The sequence below is a fragment of the Tamandua tetradactyla genome, chromosome 2 (assembly GCF_023851605.1).
Source record: "Tamandua tetradactyla isolate mTamTet1 chromosome 2, mTamTet1.pri, whole genome shotgun sequence".
Taxonomy (NCBI): Eukaryota; Metazoa; Chordata; class Mammalia; order Pilosa; family Myrmecophagidae; genus Tamandua; species Tamandua tetradactyla.
In genome coordinates this window covers 138,153,067-138,169,298 of record NC_135328.1, presented here as the reverse complement: position 1 = coordinate 138,169,298, position 16,232 = coordinate 138,153,067, and the positions used below count along the sequence as shown (strand labels likewise).

General features: G+C 49.8%; 1 protein-coding gene across 10 annotated transcripts in view; it reads right to left on the bottom strand.

Moving 5' to 3' along the window:
* Positions 1-1,122: 1,122 nt before the first annotated feature.
* Positions 1,123-16,232, bottom strand: part of SUSD4 (sushi domain containing 4) — a 158,618-nt gene continuing 143,508 nt past the window's right edge. For 9 of the 10 annotated variants that reach the window (XM_077149160.1, XM_077149154.1, XM_077149156.1 and 6 more), the window contains 4 exons: positions 9,031-9,222; positions 7,428-7,572; positions 3,567-3,949; positions 1,123-2,570 (listed from right to left, as the gene is read on the bottom strand). In XM_077149160.1, the coding sequence (XP_077005275.1) occupies positions 2,542-2,570; positions 3,567-3,949; positions 7,428-7,572; positions 9,031-9,222 (749 nt within the window). In that variant the 3' untranslated portion in view covers positions 1,123-2,541. The remainder of the gene's footprint in view (positions 2,571-3,566; positions 3,950-7,427; positions 7,573-9,030; positions 9,223-16,232) is intronic. The other variant, XR_013170793.1, reaches the window with a different exon arrangement.

Here is a 16,232-nt window from a genome sequence, read left to right as displayed (position 1 = left end):
GCTCTGCTGTTTTCAGAAACAAACACTCAAACGCCTCAGATTGACTTGACGGAATACTTCTGGGTTTTTAACAGCACACTCCTGAACTTGCTCCTGAACTTACTCCTGAACTTGCTCCTGGATGTACCTCCTTTTCCCAAAATAGCAATGCACTTACATCGGGCGTGGTTTGGTCTTGCACACCTCTATAGCACCAATTCACAATACAGCCTGGTTTGTTCTCTTTAGCTAATTTCAGAAGTAGTATGAGAATTACTAAGTTCAGTCAGACCCAGAAGGGCTTCTAAAATCTTAAAGGAAGAGAAAGCCAGTATCATGAAAAGACAAGCTTGAAATATCAGGATTCTTGACCATCAGATAAGGTCATTCTAATGAAAAAACAAAAAACAATACTTGTAGGTGAGCTCTGAGGTGGCTACAGACTTAAAGGGATGGAGGGAAGAGCGGGTGTTTTGGTTAGCCATTGTCTGATGCTGCAACCCAGAAGCATTTCCTTCCTACCAGCCTCTATTCTTAGAACTATGTTGACAGCAGTTTCCTGGGTTTGCAGGTAAGGGGCTGGTGGGGGGGGGGGGGGGCGGAGGGAGGCGGTGCCCACTGCCTGCTGTCTGCTCCAGGTGGGGGGATGTTTACCAGGAGGGAACATTTCCCTGGAGAGCCCCCGATGCCTCCCCTGCACCTGCGCAGGGGAAAACAGAGCACTTACCTGTGGCCTCTGAAACACAACCCACGTGTCAGAGGTGTGGGAAGGAGGACGTGTGGGCTAAGGGGAGGAGCTGCGACCTGGCACGACAGGGATCCTGGGGCCCCAGACCCCACACTCCCTGAGCATGCCACATGACATTTAATCACAAACACATAAGAAAACCAATTCCTTCCACTGGCGCCTGTGGCACCAAACCGTGCAAGCTGCATGGTGAGGCTGTCATTGAATGAATTTGTAATCTCCAAACACCAGTCCCCACTTGTCCACAGCACTGCCTGTGCTGGTGGCACCACGGCCACGTTCTCTCATTTAGCCTCATGTTCTTAATCCTAGATTTGATTTCTATCACCCATGATTGCTCTCATCGCCGTCCTCCTCCACCCGCCTCTACTCCACCAGTAAAGTCACGCTTCAAATTGTCATTTTCTTTTTAATTTTTAATCAGTCTGTGTCAAGAAAAAGACAGGACCTGACCAAGTTTCCAGCTCTCACTGCTATATTGGCGTAGCGGTTTTACAGATCAGACTTTTGTTTATTTTTGTCCAAAACCCAGAGGAGGAAAGGAGTCGAATCCACAGATCAACATGTATTTTGAGAGACACTTCAGGACCTGGAAACATTTTTTCTTATTCAATCATTATTTTAGAAACAATCCCCCCTGGGAACCCCAAGACCAGGCAAGGTGGGAAATGCAGGATTGGCAGGCGAGCAAGGCAGTCCCAAACCCCCAAAGCAGGAGGGGAAAGCTGCTGGGGCCTGGGACGCTAGCTTCCAGATTCTCCAGGACAAAGTGAAATGGAAAAAAAAAATAAGAAAAATCTAATCTCATACTTTACCTGGAGGTGGAGTGTAAATAATGGTGGAATAATTTCAAAATTATTTCTATTTGGGAAAAAAAAACCCATGAGGTCAAGTTTGGGGGTCAGGGGGGAATGATGACAGTAGTTCACTGGAGAGGGGTTTCAGACTCTCAGTTAAACTGTTAAGGGAAATCTTTTTAAAATGCTGAACCAAAACATTACCTTGGTTACTTTCTCCACCACGAGAAGAATTTTAGCACATTCTGACCATTTGTAAAGTAATGGGGTTTACCCAATGCCACACATTTGTGTAACAGACTGTGAATACAAACACTGATGATTCTTTGCCAAGGGAGGCATAGAGTGCACGAACTCTGCTTTTTTGAAGAAACTTCCAGACAGCAGAGTCGGCCTGAGTCTTCCCTTTTCTGCTGGAACTGCCACACCCGTTTAGTGTTGCTTTTGTGTTGAGTTGTCCAGATCAAGGAAGATTGTCCAAAAAGTCACCGGCACCTTCCCTTTGGGGACCTGCCCCTTCCTGAGGGGACAAGGGGCTTTGCTAGTTTCTCATTAGCTCAGCATAGACTTTCCGCAGAGGTTGATCCATCCTCACCTGGAGTCCAGAGACATTCTAAAGCAGATTTTGGAAGCAAATTTACATAATGTGACATGCTTTCAGAGGAGGCAGGTAAAACTGGTAACAGTTCAATAGGAAGTGTAGCTCAGAGGGACGGGTGTGGAGTTGTCCCATATCCTGCAGCACGGAGACACATTTAACACCTTAATCCAGGATCGCACAGGGATTTCCCCTCCTCCCTTCCCCACTGGTCTTGGAAAAATCCTCATCTCCTTTAAAAGCATTGCCACTGCAGTTTGTCAGCCTCACTGCTGAGCCCAAGATGTACATTGTGCATCACTGTCCCAGGTAGATAAATTTAAAACTTTCCCTCCAAATCCTGTCCTTCTGCGGCCTTACCCCAAGGTACAAGGTTCCCTTTCCCAAAGGGGCAGTAGACTAATGGACACTTTGGCCAGTTAAGGATCTTCTTCCATCAGAGGGATCTCTGTAAAAGAAGAAACGGTTATTAGCTTAGGGTAGCTGAAACATCCTGCCATGAGGTGTAATTATGAGCCTCATTGAAATAACTATACTTGTTGAAAATAGGAAGGCCATGAAGAAACTGTTAAGTTCCACATATCAGTTAATAACCAAATATGCCAACTCCACTATACAACATCGATTTGCTGGAAAACAGCTGTGATCTGATGTATGCTTTGTTCATAAAAGATAAAATTTCAACCACTTGCCCTAATGGCCATATAAACCAATGGGTTATGAAGTTCAAGTTCAGAGAAGCAGAAAAGTCTCTCTGTGGAGAACCAGGAGACTTCTGTTTTGCATCAACTATCATTTACTATCAATATAAACTAGAATTTTTGCCCTCATTGGTGAACTTATGCTGGGGCTTCTCTCATCTAGGAGACACAGACTTAATGAATGATTGATACATTTTTCTAATTTGCTATGAGCTACGCTCTGCCTTTCTTTGGACAGGTGCACCTAGATCTTTCAGTTCACGTCTTAACACACACACAGAATTTCTCAGGTGATGGGGTGATCTGTGGACACTGTGGGGTCTGCGTGCATGCATCAGGGTTTTTTTCCTCCTTGCATATGTGTGTTAATCTGTTCCAAAGCATCACTTTCAGAAACCCTCCCTAATTAAGGCAGAGAGAAGAAAAACATTCTGGATCACACAGAACGCCACAAAAACCAGGTCCCAGCCACAGTAGCCTTTCCACTCTGGATAGCTCCGTGCCCTTTTGTGCCTCCTGAAATTTCTGCTAATGGGCTCATTACTTGTGAGATAATGATCACTCCTTACAATAACTGGCCTCAGGAATGGCCTCTCCACGTAAAAAGAGAAAGGAAGCGATTTATACTGAGTGAGAGGGAAGCAGATAGATGGGGCTCTGTGCAGTGCGCGGTAAGGGCTGGGCGCGCAGATGCCGGGGGCTGAGGTGTGCGCAGGCGCAGCGGTGGCTCCAGGCCCACTTACCATCTGCGATGTCGATGCCTGGGCTGCTGGATGCCACCTCCCCCGCTGCGCTAGTGATTGAGCTGGGGTTGTCAGAAGTGGGGCGGGCTCCCCCTTGGCACGTGGGAGGTGAATACAGACTCTGGAGTAGTTCGGAGGAGCCCGAGACGCTGTCACAGGTTTCTGACTCCCCCGCGCCCGCGTCCGTGTCCCCTGAGCCGGGGTACGCAGGGGGGCTCTGGTCGTCCACAGGGAAGGGGCAGCCCGGGCCCACGGAGGCCAGGTACCCAGGGCCTAAGGCACTCAGCCCGCCGCTCACAGCCTCGTCGTAGGACGGAAGCATGACGGGCACGCCGTCCACCACCACGAAGTCAGGGTCACTGCTGGAGCTCCTGGGAGGCCCCCTGTGGCAGAGGAAAGCAGGGCCAAGCTGTCAGGGCGACCCCCACCCCAGGAATGAGCTCACAGGTGTCTCTCACAGCAGCGAAGGTCCTGAGGGCACACTACCCATAGACAGGTCCAGCATGGACGCGGGGAGGAAGAATCAGCATCCTTTCAGGTTCTCCTCTGGCAGATGGTGCTGCCCACCACGCTGGCTCCACAGCACAGGCTGTCCTTCCCACCCAGCTCCTACCCAGGACTCTCCCCCTGCACCTCACCTCGCCCCTCTTCCCTGATCCCGCCTTTCCCCCTGACCCGGCCCTGTCTCCCTGCCTCCGCCCCATTCTCCCTCCCCGCTCCTCTCTCCCTGACTCCCCCCAAGTCCCGCCCCTCTCCACCTGACCCCGCCTCTCCCCACTGTCTTCTGCTTTGGCTCTTGCCCTCATCTTTGGGCTCTCCTGTCTCTAACAATTCCTTCCGCCTTCCTCTGACCATGAACTCACCGGCCAGGGAGAACACACCCCAAGGACCTGCCTGAGGACGTCAAGATGGAACAGCACTATTATAGGAGGGGAAACTATGGACCGTAAGGGCCATGGGGAAAGCGTCATCGCTGTGCTTCTTATGCCTCTTCTTTGTTTTCTGCTACAGCATAAAAATCACTATGTTTTAGTCAAAATAGAAACAATAGGGGGGAAAAAGAGAAAGTTAAGTGCAGCATCTCACAGAGGGACCTCATGCTGCCCCGTTGAGGTCCATCTCTCTACCCACCATCCACTCTGGTCTAAGCCACACCTGTCTTGACTGGTATGAGGACTCCAGGGAGTGGCTGAGATCAACTGATTACGTTCTGCAGGTGCTTCCACACATGGGGACACAAGCGACCCCAGCCTTGCCACTTGGCATCTCAGCACCCTGCACATTCAGTGCTGCTGGACCTGAAGCCAGGTAGCACCTGACACCCAGGCCTGTGCTGTTAGACCACCACACTTTGCTCTCAGCCCTCAAAAGGAACCCAAAGCAGCTGGTGAGTAGCCAAGAGGATTGGTTTCCTATTTTGTCTCCTGGGAAGTGGTGATGACAATGTGGCCAGATGGTAAAGGGACAGAAAGAGAAGAGAACCCTGGTTGGGTGGGCAGATCCTGGCTCACAGAGCATCATGCAAGTGGCTCTGAAATCCAAGTGGATGGAACATCTGGACATGGGCATTTTGGTTGGAGGGTCTTGCCTTTCTCTACAGTTTCAAGTTCACTGTTTTTTGGAAACATCTTGTAAAAGCTCAGAGATGATGGCAGTGGATTTGTTCCAAAGAGGGGAAGGGAGACCATCAAAGCCCATGCTTCCCAGAAGGGAGGAAGCAGTGAGAGCAGCTGGGAATCTGCAGCTAAGCTTGTTCCAAATCAGTCTCCTTTTCCTTCCTTTTCCTTCCACCAGCAAACAGCCATTTGCTGGTGTACCCTTGACAGGCTAAGCTGCGTCCCCTTCCTCTCCTGCCCACTTCCTCATCTCACTCTGGCTTCCTTTTCTCACTCAGAGTCATCTACCTTTTCATCATCCCTCCTATCTCCAAGGTGTCTAGTTCATACAGCCAGATGCCTCTCTGCTCTCCACTTCTCATCATAATAATGCGGATCCAGGCCGCCTCTCTCCAATGATGCGGCAGCTCCTCCTCTGCTGTGCCTCAACTACCACCTTGAGCCTGATGTGCCAGCATGCTCAGTGGCCACTCCTGTGGGGCCTGGAGAAAAAGCTCATTCTTGCCTTGCCTTTGAGAATCGTATTATCTATTTGGAATGATGTTAGGAACTTTCCCAAAACAACCAGAGAACAACATAAGATTAAATATTCTTGAACCTTAAATATCAAGTGAATAAGTTTTGAGAATACTTTTAAACATTTTACGATTTAGTCAATGTCATGGTCAGGTTCATGTGCCAACTTGGTCAGGTGGTGGTGCCTGTTTGTTTGGTTGGGCAAGTGCTGGCCTGTCTGTTTCTATGAGGACATTTCATGAACTTAAATCATGATGATGCTGGCTGCATCCACAGCTGATTGTGTTTTTAATCAGCTAAGGGGAGTGTCTTTTGCAATGAGTGTTGCTTCAGCTAATCACTGGAAGGCTTTAAAGGAGGATTCAGAAGAGACAGTCACTCTTCCTGCGTCAGCCAGCGAGCCTCTCCTGTGGAGTTCGTCCAGACCCTTTAGACAACTGGCAACTCTGATGAAGGTCCTCAGTGAACTCTTAGGAGAGGTTGGCTGGACAACCATGAGAATTAAAGAGTCCAAAATCTGCAGGGCAGGCTGTGAAGCTGGCAACTCCGATGAAGGGTCTGGACGACACTGGGGAACACTGTTACATGAGATGAGGCCATCCGTGTGTGTGTGTGCACGTGTGCATGTGTAGAGGGTGAGGTTAAGGGAAAAGGTGGACACTATCCCCAGTAACTCTGCCCACTTCCCTTCCCTCACTGTTTCCCCTCTGGGGATTTCCTGGAGGGAAGCAAGAGGAAGTGGTTAATTCCAGAAGCCTCCTCTACTAAGATACTTTTCCAGGGGCTAGGTTGTCCCTGTGGGCAAAAACAAATGTCCTTTGCTGAGGTGAGAAGACTCTGGCATGGAAACAGAATCCAAGGCGGTAATTCTTATTCCTTTGCAAAAGGCAGCTTGTGTCAGGGACACGTGGGTTCTGTGACATTTAGGACCCTAACCTCCTTTTCTTAATATTCACAAACTTATTTCTTTGCTTTCTAAATTATTTCTTCCTCTAGGAACAATGACCTGCCTGGGGTAGCCTGGGGTGATTTTTCTTAGTTCATAAAGGCACTGTCGCATTTTGTTGGTGTCAACTCTAAGCTACTGGTGGGGAACGGGCCGGCTGCCCTGCCCATGTAGGAGTTTAGAAAGCCCTGGTGATGGCAACTGTGAGGATGAAGACGCCAACAGAGCTAATGTGTGTAGCTGAGGATGGGGAGTCACCTTCCGATCATGCATGCAGATCCTCCTTCAAGGCACAGTATCAGTAACTCTTTCCTGATTCTCCCATCCAGAAGTCTTTCCTTCTTCCCGGGAATTCCCACTACACATTGTTTCTGCACCTCCATTATATCACAAGGCCCCTGGCCTTGTATTCTAATTAGTTTTGTGCATTTCTTCGCCTCCCTATGGGCTGTAAGTTCCACGGTGCAGTCGTGTGCAGGCAGACCCCGGTGTGCATGGCACGCCCAGAGGGCGCAGTGCATGGCTGACTCTGTGCCCCCCATTCCATCCCCCGAGGGCCTGCCACCACATGGTCTACTGAGCAAAGGAAGGGAAGGAGGAAACGGAAATGAGGTCTGCCTCCAGCTTGGCGCTCTGACCCCTGGGCGCTTTCCTATCCCAGGACAGTGTTTTCAGTTTTCTCCCTCTTTCTGCCTCAGGACATCAATTTGCACTCATCAAAGTCTGGCTCCTCATCTTCCCTCTCTGCTATTTAACGGGGCTGCCACCCGGCGTGGCACCGACCTGGGGGGAAAGTGGGCCTTGAACTTGGTCTGGAACATCCTGGCCAGGATGACGAGCAGCAGCACCAGCAGCACACTGGTGGCCGTGAACGCCACGATCTTCCACGTGGTCAGGAGGGTCTCATGGGTGCTAGGCCACATTTGCTCTGTGGGGGAAGAGAACGGAACAGCCAGTAAGGCTTCCAGAGTGTGATGGCTATTAAGGTTTCCTGCGTGCTCATTTGCTGGATTTATCTGTCAAATGGAGCTGCTCACAACATGCCTCCTGCCCCCCACCCCGGACTCAGACTCCCACCCCCACCCCCACAGAAACCAGCGCCAGGAGCACCGGCCTGTTACATCACGTTAGGGTCCATGCAACACCAAGACCCGTCTCCAGGGAGCGCTCTGCCCTGCTTGAAAATATACCCGCCTGTTGACACTGCAGACCTGGGGAGAGCCAACTGATGGAGGGCTAAATCAAGTGTCTGTTTCTTGCGAAGAGAATGAAGCAGGGAAGGGGGTCCCTGCATGCTGGAGAAGTGTTATTCTGAAATGAATCTACAGCGGGAAGAGGGAAGCTGGGCTAAAGACCTTTGTCAGTGTTCTGGAGTATATCGTTGGTTGGGGTGAAGGAAAGGGCAGAGAATAAAGAGAAGAGGCTGCTCCCCCCACCCCCGGCCATCTCTGGCTGACACTATGTCTGCCAGGTAAGGGCAAGTATGCACAGGCACTTCCAGAACAGATTCTTCCCCTTTTGGCACAGCCACCTGTTTCTTATATTCTCCCTCTTAGACACTCTTCACCCACCATCCTTTTTCCACTCTCTTTCCTCATTTGTTATTATCACCATTTTATGTCTCTCTAGTACCCTGAGTTAATAAATGCTTTTCCCCACATGCTGTGCCCAGGAGAAAAAGTGTGCAGCCGCCTCCACTGCTTACGGCAGGTGGCCGTGGGTATGGTCTGGAAGTTGCTGGAGAGGGTGGGTGGGACCGGGGAGGGTGGGCACTGGTGCTGCAGGTCCAGCTGTACAGTTGCAACCCCAGTGTGTTGAGACCAGTTGTGAGGTTGGTTTGAAAGTGATTTGTTATTAACTATAAAGCACTGAAGCTTGCAAATGGCCTACATTTCTGTAAGTGAGAGCAGGTTTAACCCGTAATGACATCATTTGTATTCTGGTAGGCTTCCTTGGGTGGAAGAGGAGTTACATATGTATTCTGGTCACACCGATGGCCTGTGTCCTGAATGAGAAAGTCATCCCCTTTGCGCATGGAAGAGGAAAAGGCTGGGAGAGGAGAGACAGAGGCTGGAGGTCTGTCTGTGATTGCTGGGTGCCTAGGTACCCTGCTCAGTGGGTCAGGACTGTAGCCTGGGAATGGGCAGGTTAATGCTCCTGATCCTCTCTTCAGGGTCTAGAATCACCGGGCGGAGTCCAATAACATCAGCCCCAGACAGCCATGAAGACGTGTTTCCATGTCTCACCCCTAACCCTGTGTGTGGGGAGGGGCCGGGCTCAGCATATCACCACCGACCACGGTGCGCAGTTGGAACCTGGAATTGTGCATCCGCCTTGTCCAAGGAGGCTGGAGCCTCCTCCAGGGGGAGCCCCTTGAGCCACTTACCCGACCTGATGCAGTGGACTTGATAGGAAGGGAACCACTCCCCGTACTGGCAGGTGATGTACTTGTAGTCACTGGTGAGGCTGTAGCCAGGGTCACAGTAGAACTCGACCACGGTCCCGTGGCTGTACCGCTTACAAGGCCGTGGGTGGCAGATGAAATCTCCGTGACTCACCATCGGAGGGAGTGGACAGACTTGGGCAGTGGGGGAAAATAAAGGTTTCAGAATCACATCCTTACCCAGTCCAAAGCCCTTAAGATATAGACCGGTCTAGGGGATCATGAGGATGAGCTGAAAATCAGTCGTCAGCTAGACTAGGGACGGTCCCTTCGTTGGCATCTTCCTAGGAGGTCAGAGGGAAGCCTGCCATAACATTCTCAACACATGCTCCCGGGACATGGTGTTGTAAAGTGCATATGAAAGAGAGAGGTTCGCTTGACAATGCAGAGTATGCCTATTTATTAGATAGTAGTCAGCTACTCTATTAATAAAGCATGCTAATGTGTGCCAGACAACCCAGTAAATACAATGAAGATATTTATGGATAAAAAAATCTTTGCTGAAAGGAACAGCTGTCCCAAGCCTGTTTCTATGACTATGGTAGTAATTCAGGACTGTTCAAACCACTGGGCTTGTGTCGCTAACCTGAGCCCTGAATGCCCTACTGGGGTTTGGCCATTGACAAGCAGGAGTAATTCTTCGGCTCTGCTTGCAGATTCAGGCCACAGCCTCCTGCTCGCAGGCATGACCCGGTCAGCAGGGGAGAGCATGGGGCTGGGAGTCAGGAGTCTTGGGTTCTAGTGATGTTATGCAAATCACTTTGGGCCTCGCTTTTCTTCCCTGTAAGATGGAAGCTTATTTTACTCTAGTGATACTTTAGAATTTTTCTGACTCTAATATTCTATACTTTTCAGAGGAAAAAAAAGTTGTTTTCGTTTCCTATCTACCATAAGACCACGCTCTGGGCTGCAAAATCAGCCTGGTGGCCAGGAAGATGATGCGTGCAGAGTTTGGTGGTTGTTCATGCCATGCCACAGAGAGCTCTGTTTTCTGCAGGAGGACTTGGAAATAAACAGCACTGCCACCTACACATTCTTCAAGAAATAACCCAACCACAAACTCTACCAAGGCCAGCTTCAAACCCACATGGTTGACAAACAAACAAAAAAATGCAAGTTAAATTTTGAGTCCCTTCCTTGGGGTAACCCGATGCCCCAGCCAATGCAGAATCCCAGGCATCGCCCTGAAATGGTCCTCACCCACACACAAGGCCAAATTCAGACTGGCAGCTGGGAGGCACAGGAGTGTCATGGGCAGTACTCAGTGTCCACTGGGGCCGACCACGAGACAGTCCTCCCAGTTCAGTGGGCTCATGCTGACAGAGGCGTGCCAAGGCTTGGGGTGAGAGACACTTCACAAAAGCTATCGCTAATCCTTCAGACACCACGGCAGCGCACAGCATGGGCTCTTTTTAAGATGAGGGAACAAGAACTCTAGGAGGTCCTGTTCTCTGGAAGCAACTCGAAGAGTGGGTAAGAGCTCAGGGTGGCACCAGATGAGCCCAGATCTGAGTGCTGGCTGGACTACACCAGCCGAGTGACCCTGAGCAAGTCACTTCCCTGAGCTTCAGTGACCTCATTTTAAAGTGGGGGACTCTAAGGGTCATCGTGAGGATTGCTGGTAAGGGCTTAATTCAGAGCCTGACATATTTTAAATGGGTCAGTCAGGGATAACCAGGAGCTGGGTGCTCAAAAAAGGAACTGTAAGAGGGGGATTGCTTACACAGGTGATGAAAAGTGGGCAAGACGAGACGCCCCAGTGGTAAGCAAGGGCAGGAAGCCACCACCACCCCTTGGCTGTAGGACAAGGGGGTCCTTGTTGCTGTGATCCCCTGTGGAAGCTGGAACCAGGGGAGGCCTCCCCAGTGGGAAGTGGGGTCCAGAGGAAACTTGGACAATGCCCGAGATGCTCCTCAACATAAAGGGGTGTGGCAGTTTGAAGGTGTAAAGATCCGAGAAAAGTTTGTTGTTAGTCAATCCATGCCTACGAGTGCGGACCCATTGTAAGAAGGATCTCTCTGGTGACTGAAATCTTAAGCTGTGACCCACCTCCTTCAGCGTGGGCCCTGATCCTCTTACTGGAATCCTTCATAAATGGGATGAACACAGGAAGAAAGACACAGAAACAGAGAGGAAGCCACCGAAGCCAGAAGCTGAAAGCAACAAAACCCAAAAGAGAACGGAGAGACCAGGAGACGCCACCACCTGCCTGGCCGTGTGGCACAAGGGTGCAACCTAGCAGCCTGAGACAGAGGGCGAGGGAAAAATACTCTGGGTTCTCCCAGCCTCCGTCCAGAGTCTCCCTCTTGGCAAGGTCAGTGGAAGCCAGTGGAAAAGGCAGGCTGGGAAAACTGGAGCCTCCAGGAGCCGGCCTGCCTGCCAGACGATGCGGGGCAAAGCTGAGGCAGGGATCTGGGGTGAGCAGGCCCAGGCGTGCACAGTCAGGGCTCCGCCTCCGACTCTGGGGCCTGTGCTCACTCCACCACCCCCGGCATCCGCTGGCCCGGCACACACCTCCACTGTGCTGCCCACTGTGTTGCTGGCACATGAGCCCAAGCATATCCCCACGCAGGCCACTTTTCAGATTCATTTCCTCCAGGCATCTGTGAGCATCCCCAGTAGGGAAACAAGGCAGCTGTAGAGTAAAGAGAAGGCCGGAGAGGAAGAGGCACCAGCCATGGGAGAGGCTTCCTGGGAGGTGTTGAGGGATGCAGCGGGGAGTGGCATTCCCTCTCCAGAAACCCCCCTTGAAGGGTTCTCCTCCACAAGGTTCTTTAAGGAATACAGGGAAGGGAAAGGGTCTGTGAACAGCAGGCATGACCCCCAGAGCCCAAGCGGCTCCCAGAACTAATGAGGACACCATGCTCTGACAACAGAATGTCAGAGAGGCTTTGAGGACAGCATGACCAATGTCTGTCACCCCACCCCACCCCACCCTGGTCTTCAGGGCTGACCCAGCTCCTCTGGCTGTATGTGTGTGTGTGTGTGTGTGTGTGTGTGTGTGTGAGAGAGAGAGAGAGAGAGAACTGCCGGGGTGGGTGTGCCTCCTCCCCATTTCCCTGTGAGTGCTGCCCACTGCAGGTGCTCGCTCACCAGCAGCTGGAACCTTCTCTGCGAGAAGTGGTCCAGGTTATACAGAGCAGTGGGGCTCTCCTATCCAGCCTGCACGTAAGTCCCTGAGGGCCACTGCAGGACTAGAAAATCACCAGGAGCGTTTTCGAGACTGAGAGGATGCATGAGAGCTTGGAAGAGACCCTGCAAATGTTTGCACATTTGTCACCATTTTCAAATCACTGCACAAACCCTTGAGGCAAATGGCTGCATGAAGTGCTACAGAGTTACTGTTCGGTAGCCACCAATCATTTAAGGAGGCAAAGGTAGGCGGCCAGGTGTGGAGTCACTCAAGTTTGTGTTCACATCCCACCTCTGCGACTTGAGGAGCTAAGGGGCCTAGGGCAGGTTGTCTAACTTCTCAGGGCCTTAGGGTACAATGAGGGAAATGAACCTAACTCTTAGCTGTTGGAAGAACTGCTTAGCACAAACAATGACAACACAGAAAGCGCTTGGTAAACAATAGCTATAGGTATTACTGCTTGCCAGACTCTCTGGACTTCCTGTGTCTCCCTGTGAGCCAGGCCAGCCTCATATGTTCAAAGAAACTGTATGCATCTCATGGCCATGTTCCCTCGGAGGCCAGATAAAAACCATCCACTGTAGAGGCTTTAATTCTGATCACTGTCAGAATCGGCTTCTATTTTCTGGTGATGCATTTTCCACCAAGGTGGAGATATTTATCTTCACACCTTGCCTTGCATCTAATGATTGCACCTGGCAGGCCATTAGCTTTGCTCCAAGGGAAACCCTGGGTTGTGCGAGGGGCACAGGGTAGAGAGTGTCTCCTTTAACTTGGAAGGAAACAACAGAAGTGTTGTTAATTATAAACTTAGGAAAGTTTATTTTAAAATAACAATACAGGGACGCCTTAAGCTCTGGGGACTCTGCACCTTCCAAGACAGCCTCTCACTATGGGGCTCAATGGAGACAGAAGCAGAGAGATGCAGACAGACAGAGGGACACAGTCTCACACACAGAGGTTTCAAGCACATGGCAGACAGCCACGTGTTCCTAGGAACTTCCATTAGTGGAAAGGAATTGCTTTTCCTTAGAGCCTGCTAATCAAGCCTGTGACTCAGATCCCATCCATTGGTAGTCGGGAGCCAAATAATACCTGTGAACACCTGAGGGTGGTGTGAACAAAGATTATTCTGCAACTCTATTTCTTTTTTTAATGTTTCTTACAACTTCAGACATTGTTAGCAGTGGTTATCAGTTTTGTAAGGTTTGGAGTCTGGGCATTCAGTGGTTACCGGCAGAATGCAAGTGAGGCTCTGTGGAGACATCTAGAAACAGATGATGACTCCATCCAGCGACAGGGATGTGCTGCTCTCTTTTATGAGGAAGGTACAGCTCCTTTCAGATCAGCAGGAAAATTCACAACTATCCAAACAAGTGCAGAGTATAGTTTTTCACTATAGTTAGTGTGCTGGTTTGAAAGGAAGTATGCCCCCTAAGAAAAGCCATGTTTCAATATAAATCCCATTTCATAAAGGTAGAATAATCTCTATTCAATACTGTATATTTGAAACTGTAATGAGATCATCTCCCTGGTTGATGTGATTTAGTCAAGAGTAGTTGTTAAACTGGATTAAGGGACGACATGCCTCCACCCATTTGGGTGGGGCTTGATTGGTTTATTAGAGTCCTATAACAGAGGAAATATTTTGGAGAATGAGAGATTCAGAGAGAGCAGAGGATGCTGCAGCACCACGAAGCAGAGAGTCCACCAGCCAGCGACCTTTGGAGATGAAGAAGGAAAACACCTCCCGGGGAGCTTCATAAAACTGGAAGCCAGGAGAGAAAGTTAGCAGATGATGCCATATTCGTCATGTGCCCTTCCAGCTGAGAGAGAAGTCCTGACTGTGTCCACCACATGCCTTCTCACTTGACAGAGAAACCCTGAACTTCATCGGCCTTCTTGAATCAAGGTATCTTTCCCTGGATGCCTTAGATTGGACATTTCTATAGACTTGGAATTGGGACATTTTCTCGGCCTTAGAACTGTAAACTAGCAACTTATTAAATTCCCCCTTTGAAAAGCCGTTCCATTTCTGGTATATTGCATTCCAGCAGCTAGCAAACTAGAACAGTTAGTATGTCTTGGAACTTGACATGGTGGGTTAGACTTGGGGTGCGGGGGAGAAGGCGGGGTGCAGAGGCACTGGGAGTCTCTGTCTACTTTGCTGTTAGTCAAGAAAGGGCTGAGTCAGGGTTGGTGATGAGGGGCTGAGACTGCAGTTTCTCTGAATAAGCCCTCGCTACCAGTCCAGCTTCCTCTCCTATTCTTGGGGAGTGCCTCCCCTCACTCTGGCTATTTCTGCCCATTCAGATTTAATTCCAGCACAAATACCAGCCCCTTCACGAAGCCCATCCCTGACCTCCAGTTTATAACCATGGAGTTACTGGGCACTCTACACATATTACATGTCTTATACTTGTGCAAATTCGTAAGCTCTTTGAGTGTAGGGATTGTATTTTAAAAATTTTTGTAACTCCTATAGCATCCAACATCATTCTTGATAATTGCTGTTATTTGAGTGAACGAAAACTTCAGTCTTCACTGTAAACCAGATTATGGTCCTGTCATTTTCATGCTGTATTTAGTCCCATTTTTTAATGGGGTGGTGGGGGGGATTGAGATGTGATAATAGATTTACCCTAGCTTCTTACCACATGGACGCAGCAGGAAAATATTTGCATATGTTTTGTTTGTTTTAGTGACGGGAGCTAGCATATTGCCAGGCTCACCTCTGAGAAACATACTAAAATAAAGTCAGTGTTCCATTTGGCTCTTCCCATGATGCACTCTGGTGTGCAGATTATAATCCAAAACAGTATAAAAATGGAATTTTTAATCTAAACATCCTGTATTGCATGTGGACAACATTTAGAACAGAGACGTGGTGGCAATAGGTGAGGAAGAGCTGAGTGTGGGGATGAGGAGAGGACTGAAGCACAGTGCCAAATAAAGCACAGCAGCTGCCAACCTGAGGTGTGGAAAATAAAGTGCAGTGGAAAAAGGGCTGCGTCTTCCTTCTGTAAAAAGTATAAAACTGAAAAAAAAACATGAATACTTTTTTCTCTTGATTAAAAAACCCAGAAAGGCTTTTCAAGGGCTACGGGAGGCTTTACAGACTACCCACAGCTCTGGACATTCGGCAGCTCCTGATGGGGCCAGGGGCTCGCCTGCCAGCTCTGCGCTTGACCACAGCTCCATAAGCTGGTGACGTGATGGAGATGGCTACCCCGTAAGAAAAGAAAGGAGTGCCTTTCAGAGCCTGGAAACTGTTCCTCAGCCTTCCTAAGGAAGACAGCCCCACCATTCCCTTTCAGAGGGGTGGCCTGGGGAGAAATTAGAGTCTTTTCTTAATATCAGACATCTCAGTGAACCCAGGAAAAGCCAACAATGATGTGTAAGCTGGCAGATTCTCTCACCAGGGGTGGAATGGCCTTGGGGCAGGCAGCTGATCTTTTATGGTACTGTACAGGACACAAGCAGGGTGTTTAACATCTTCAGCCTGACAGAGTACCAGCAGCACTTCCCAGCCATCCCAAAGCATCCCAAAATGTTTCCAATGCCCCTGGCCTCACCCTTAGGAATCCCTGCTTGCCCAGCCCCCTTAGCTTTGACTGCTGGCCCAGCCCTACACAACTAGCTGGCAGATGCCCCGTAATGTCTTGGGAGGGGGAGCCAGGGTGTGTAGCCCAGTTCTGCCATTTACTGGCTGGCTGACCTCAGACGAGTTGGGTAATTCTTTGGAGTCACAGTTTCCTCATCTATCAAATTGAGACAATAATACCTACTAGCTAGAGCTGGTGTAAGGATTGTAGGAGCTAAGGGCATGCAGTAAGTGGCTTGCTGGGAGCCTAATATTAGATAACAATAGTACCTTTTTTGTTTTTCTGGAGGGAAACCCTGCCCCCAGCCTAGTACACAAAGCAAAGCTGCTGGGGAGTGTAGGGAGAGGAAAGCATTTACAGGTAGATGGAAAGTCCCAAATTCCTCATGCATGTCTGACCCTGCTTGA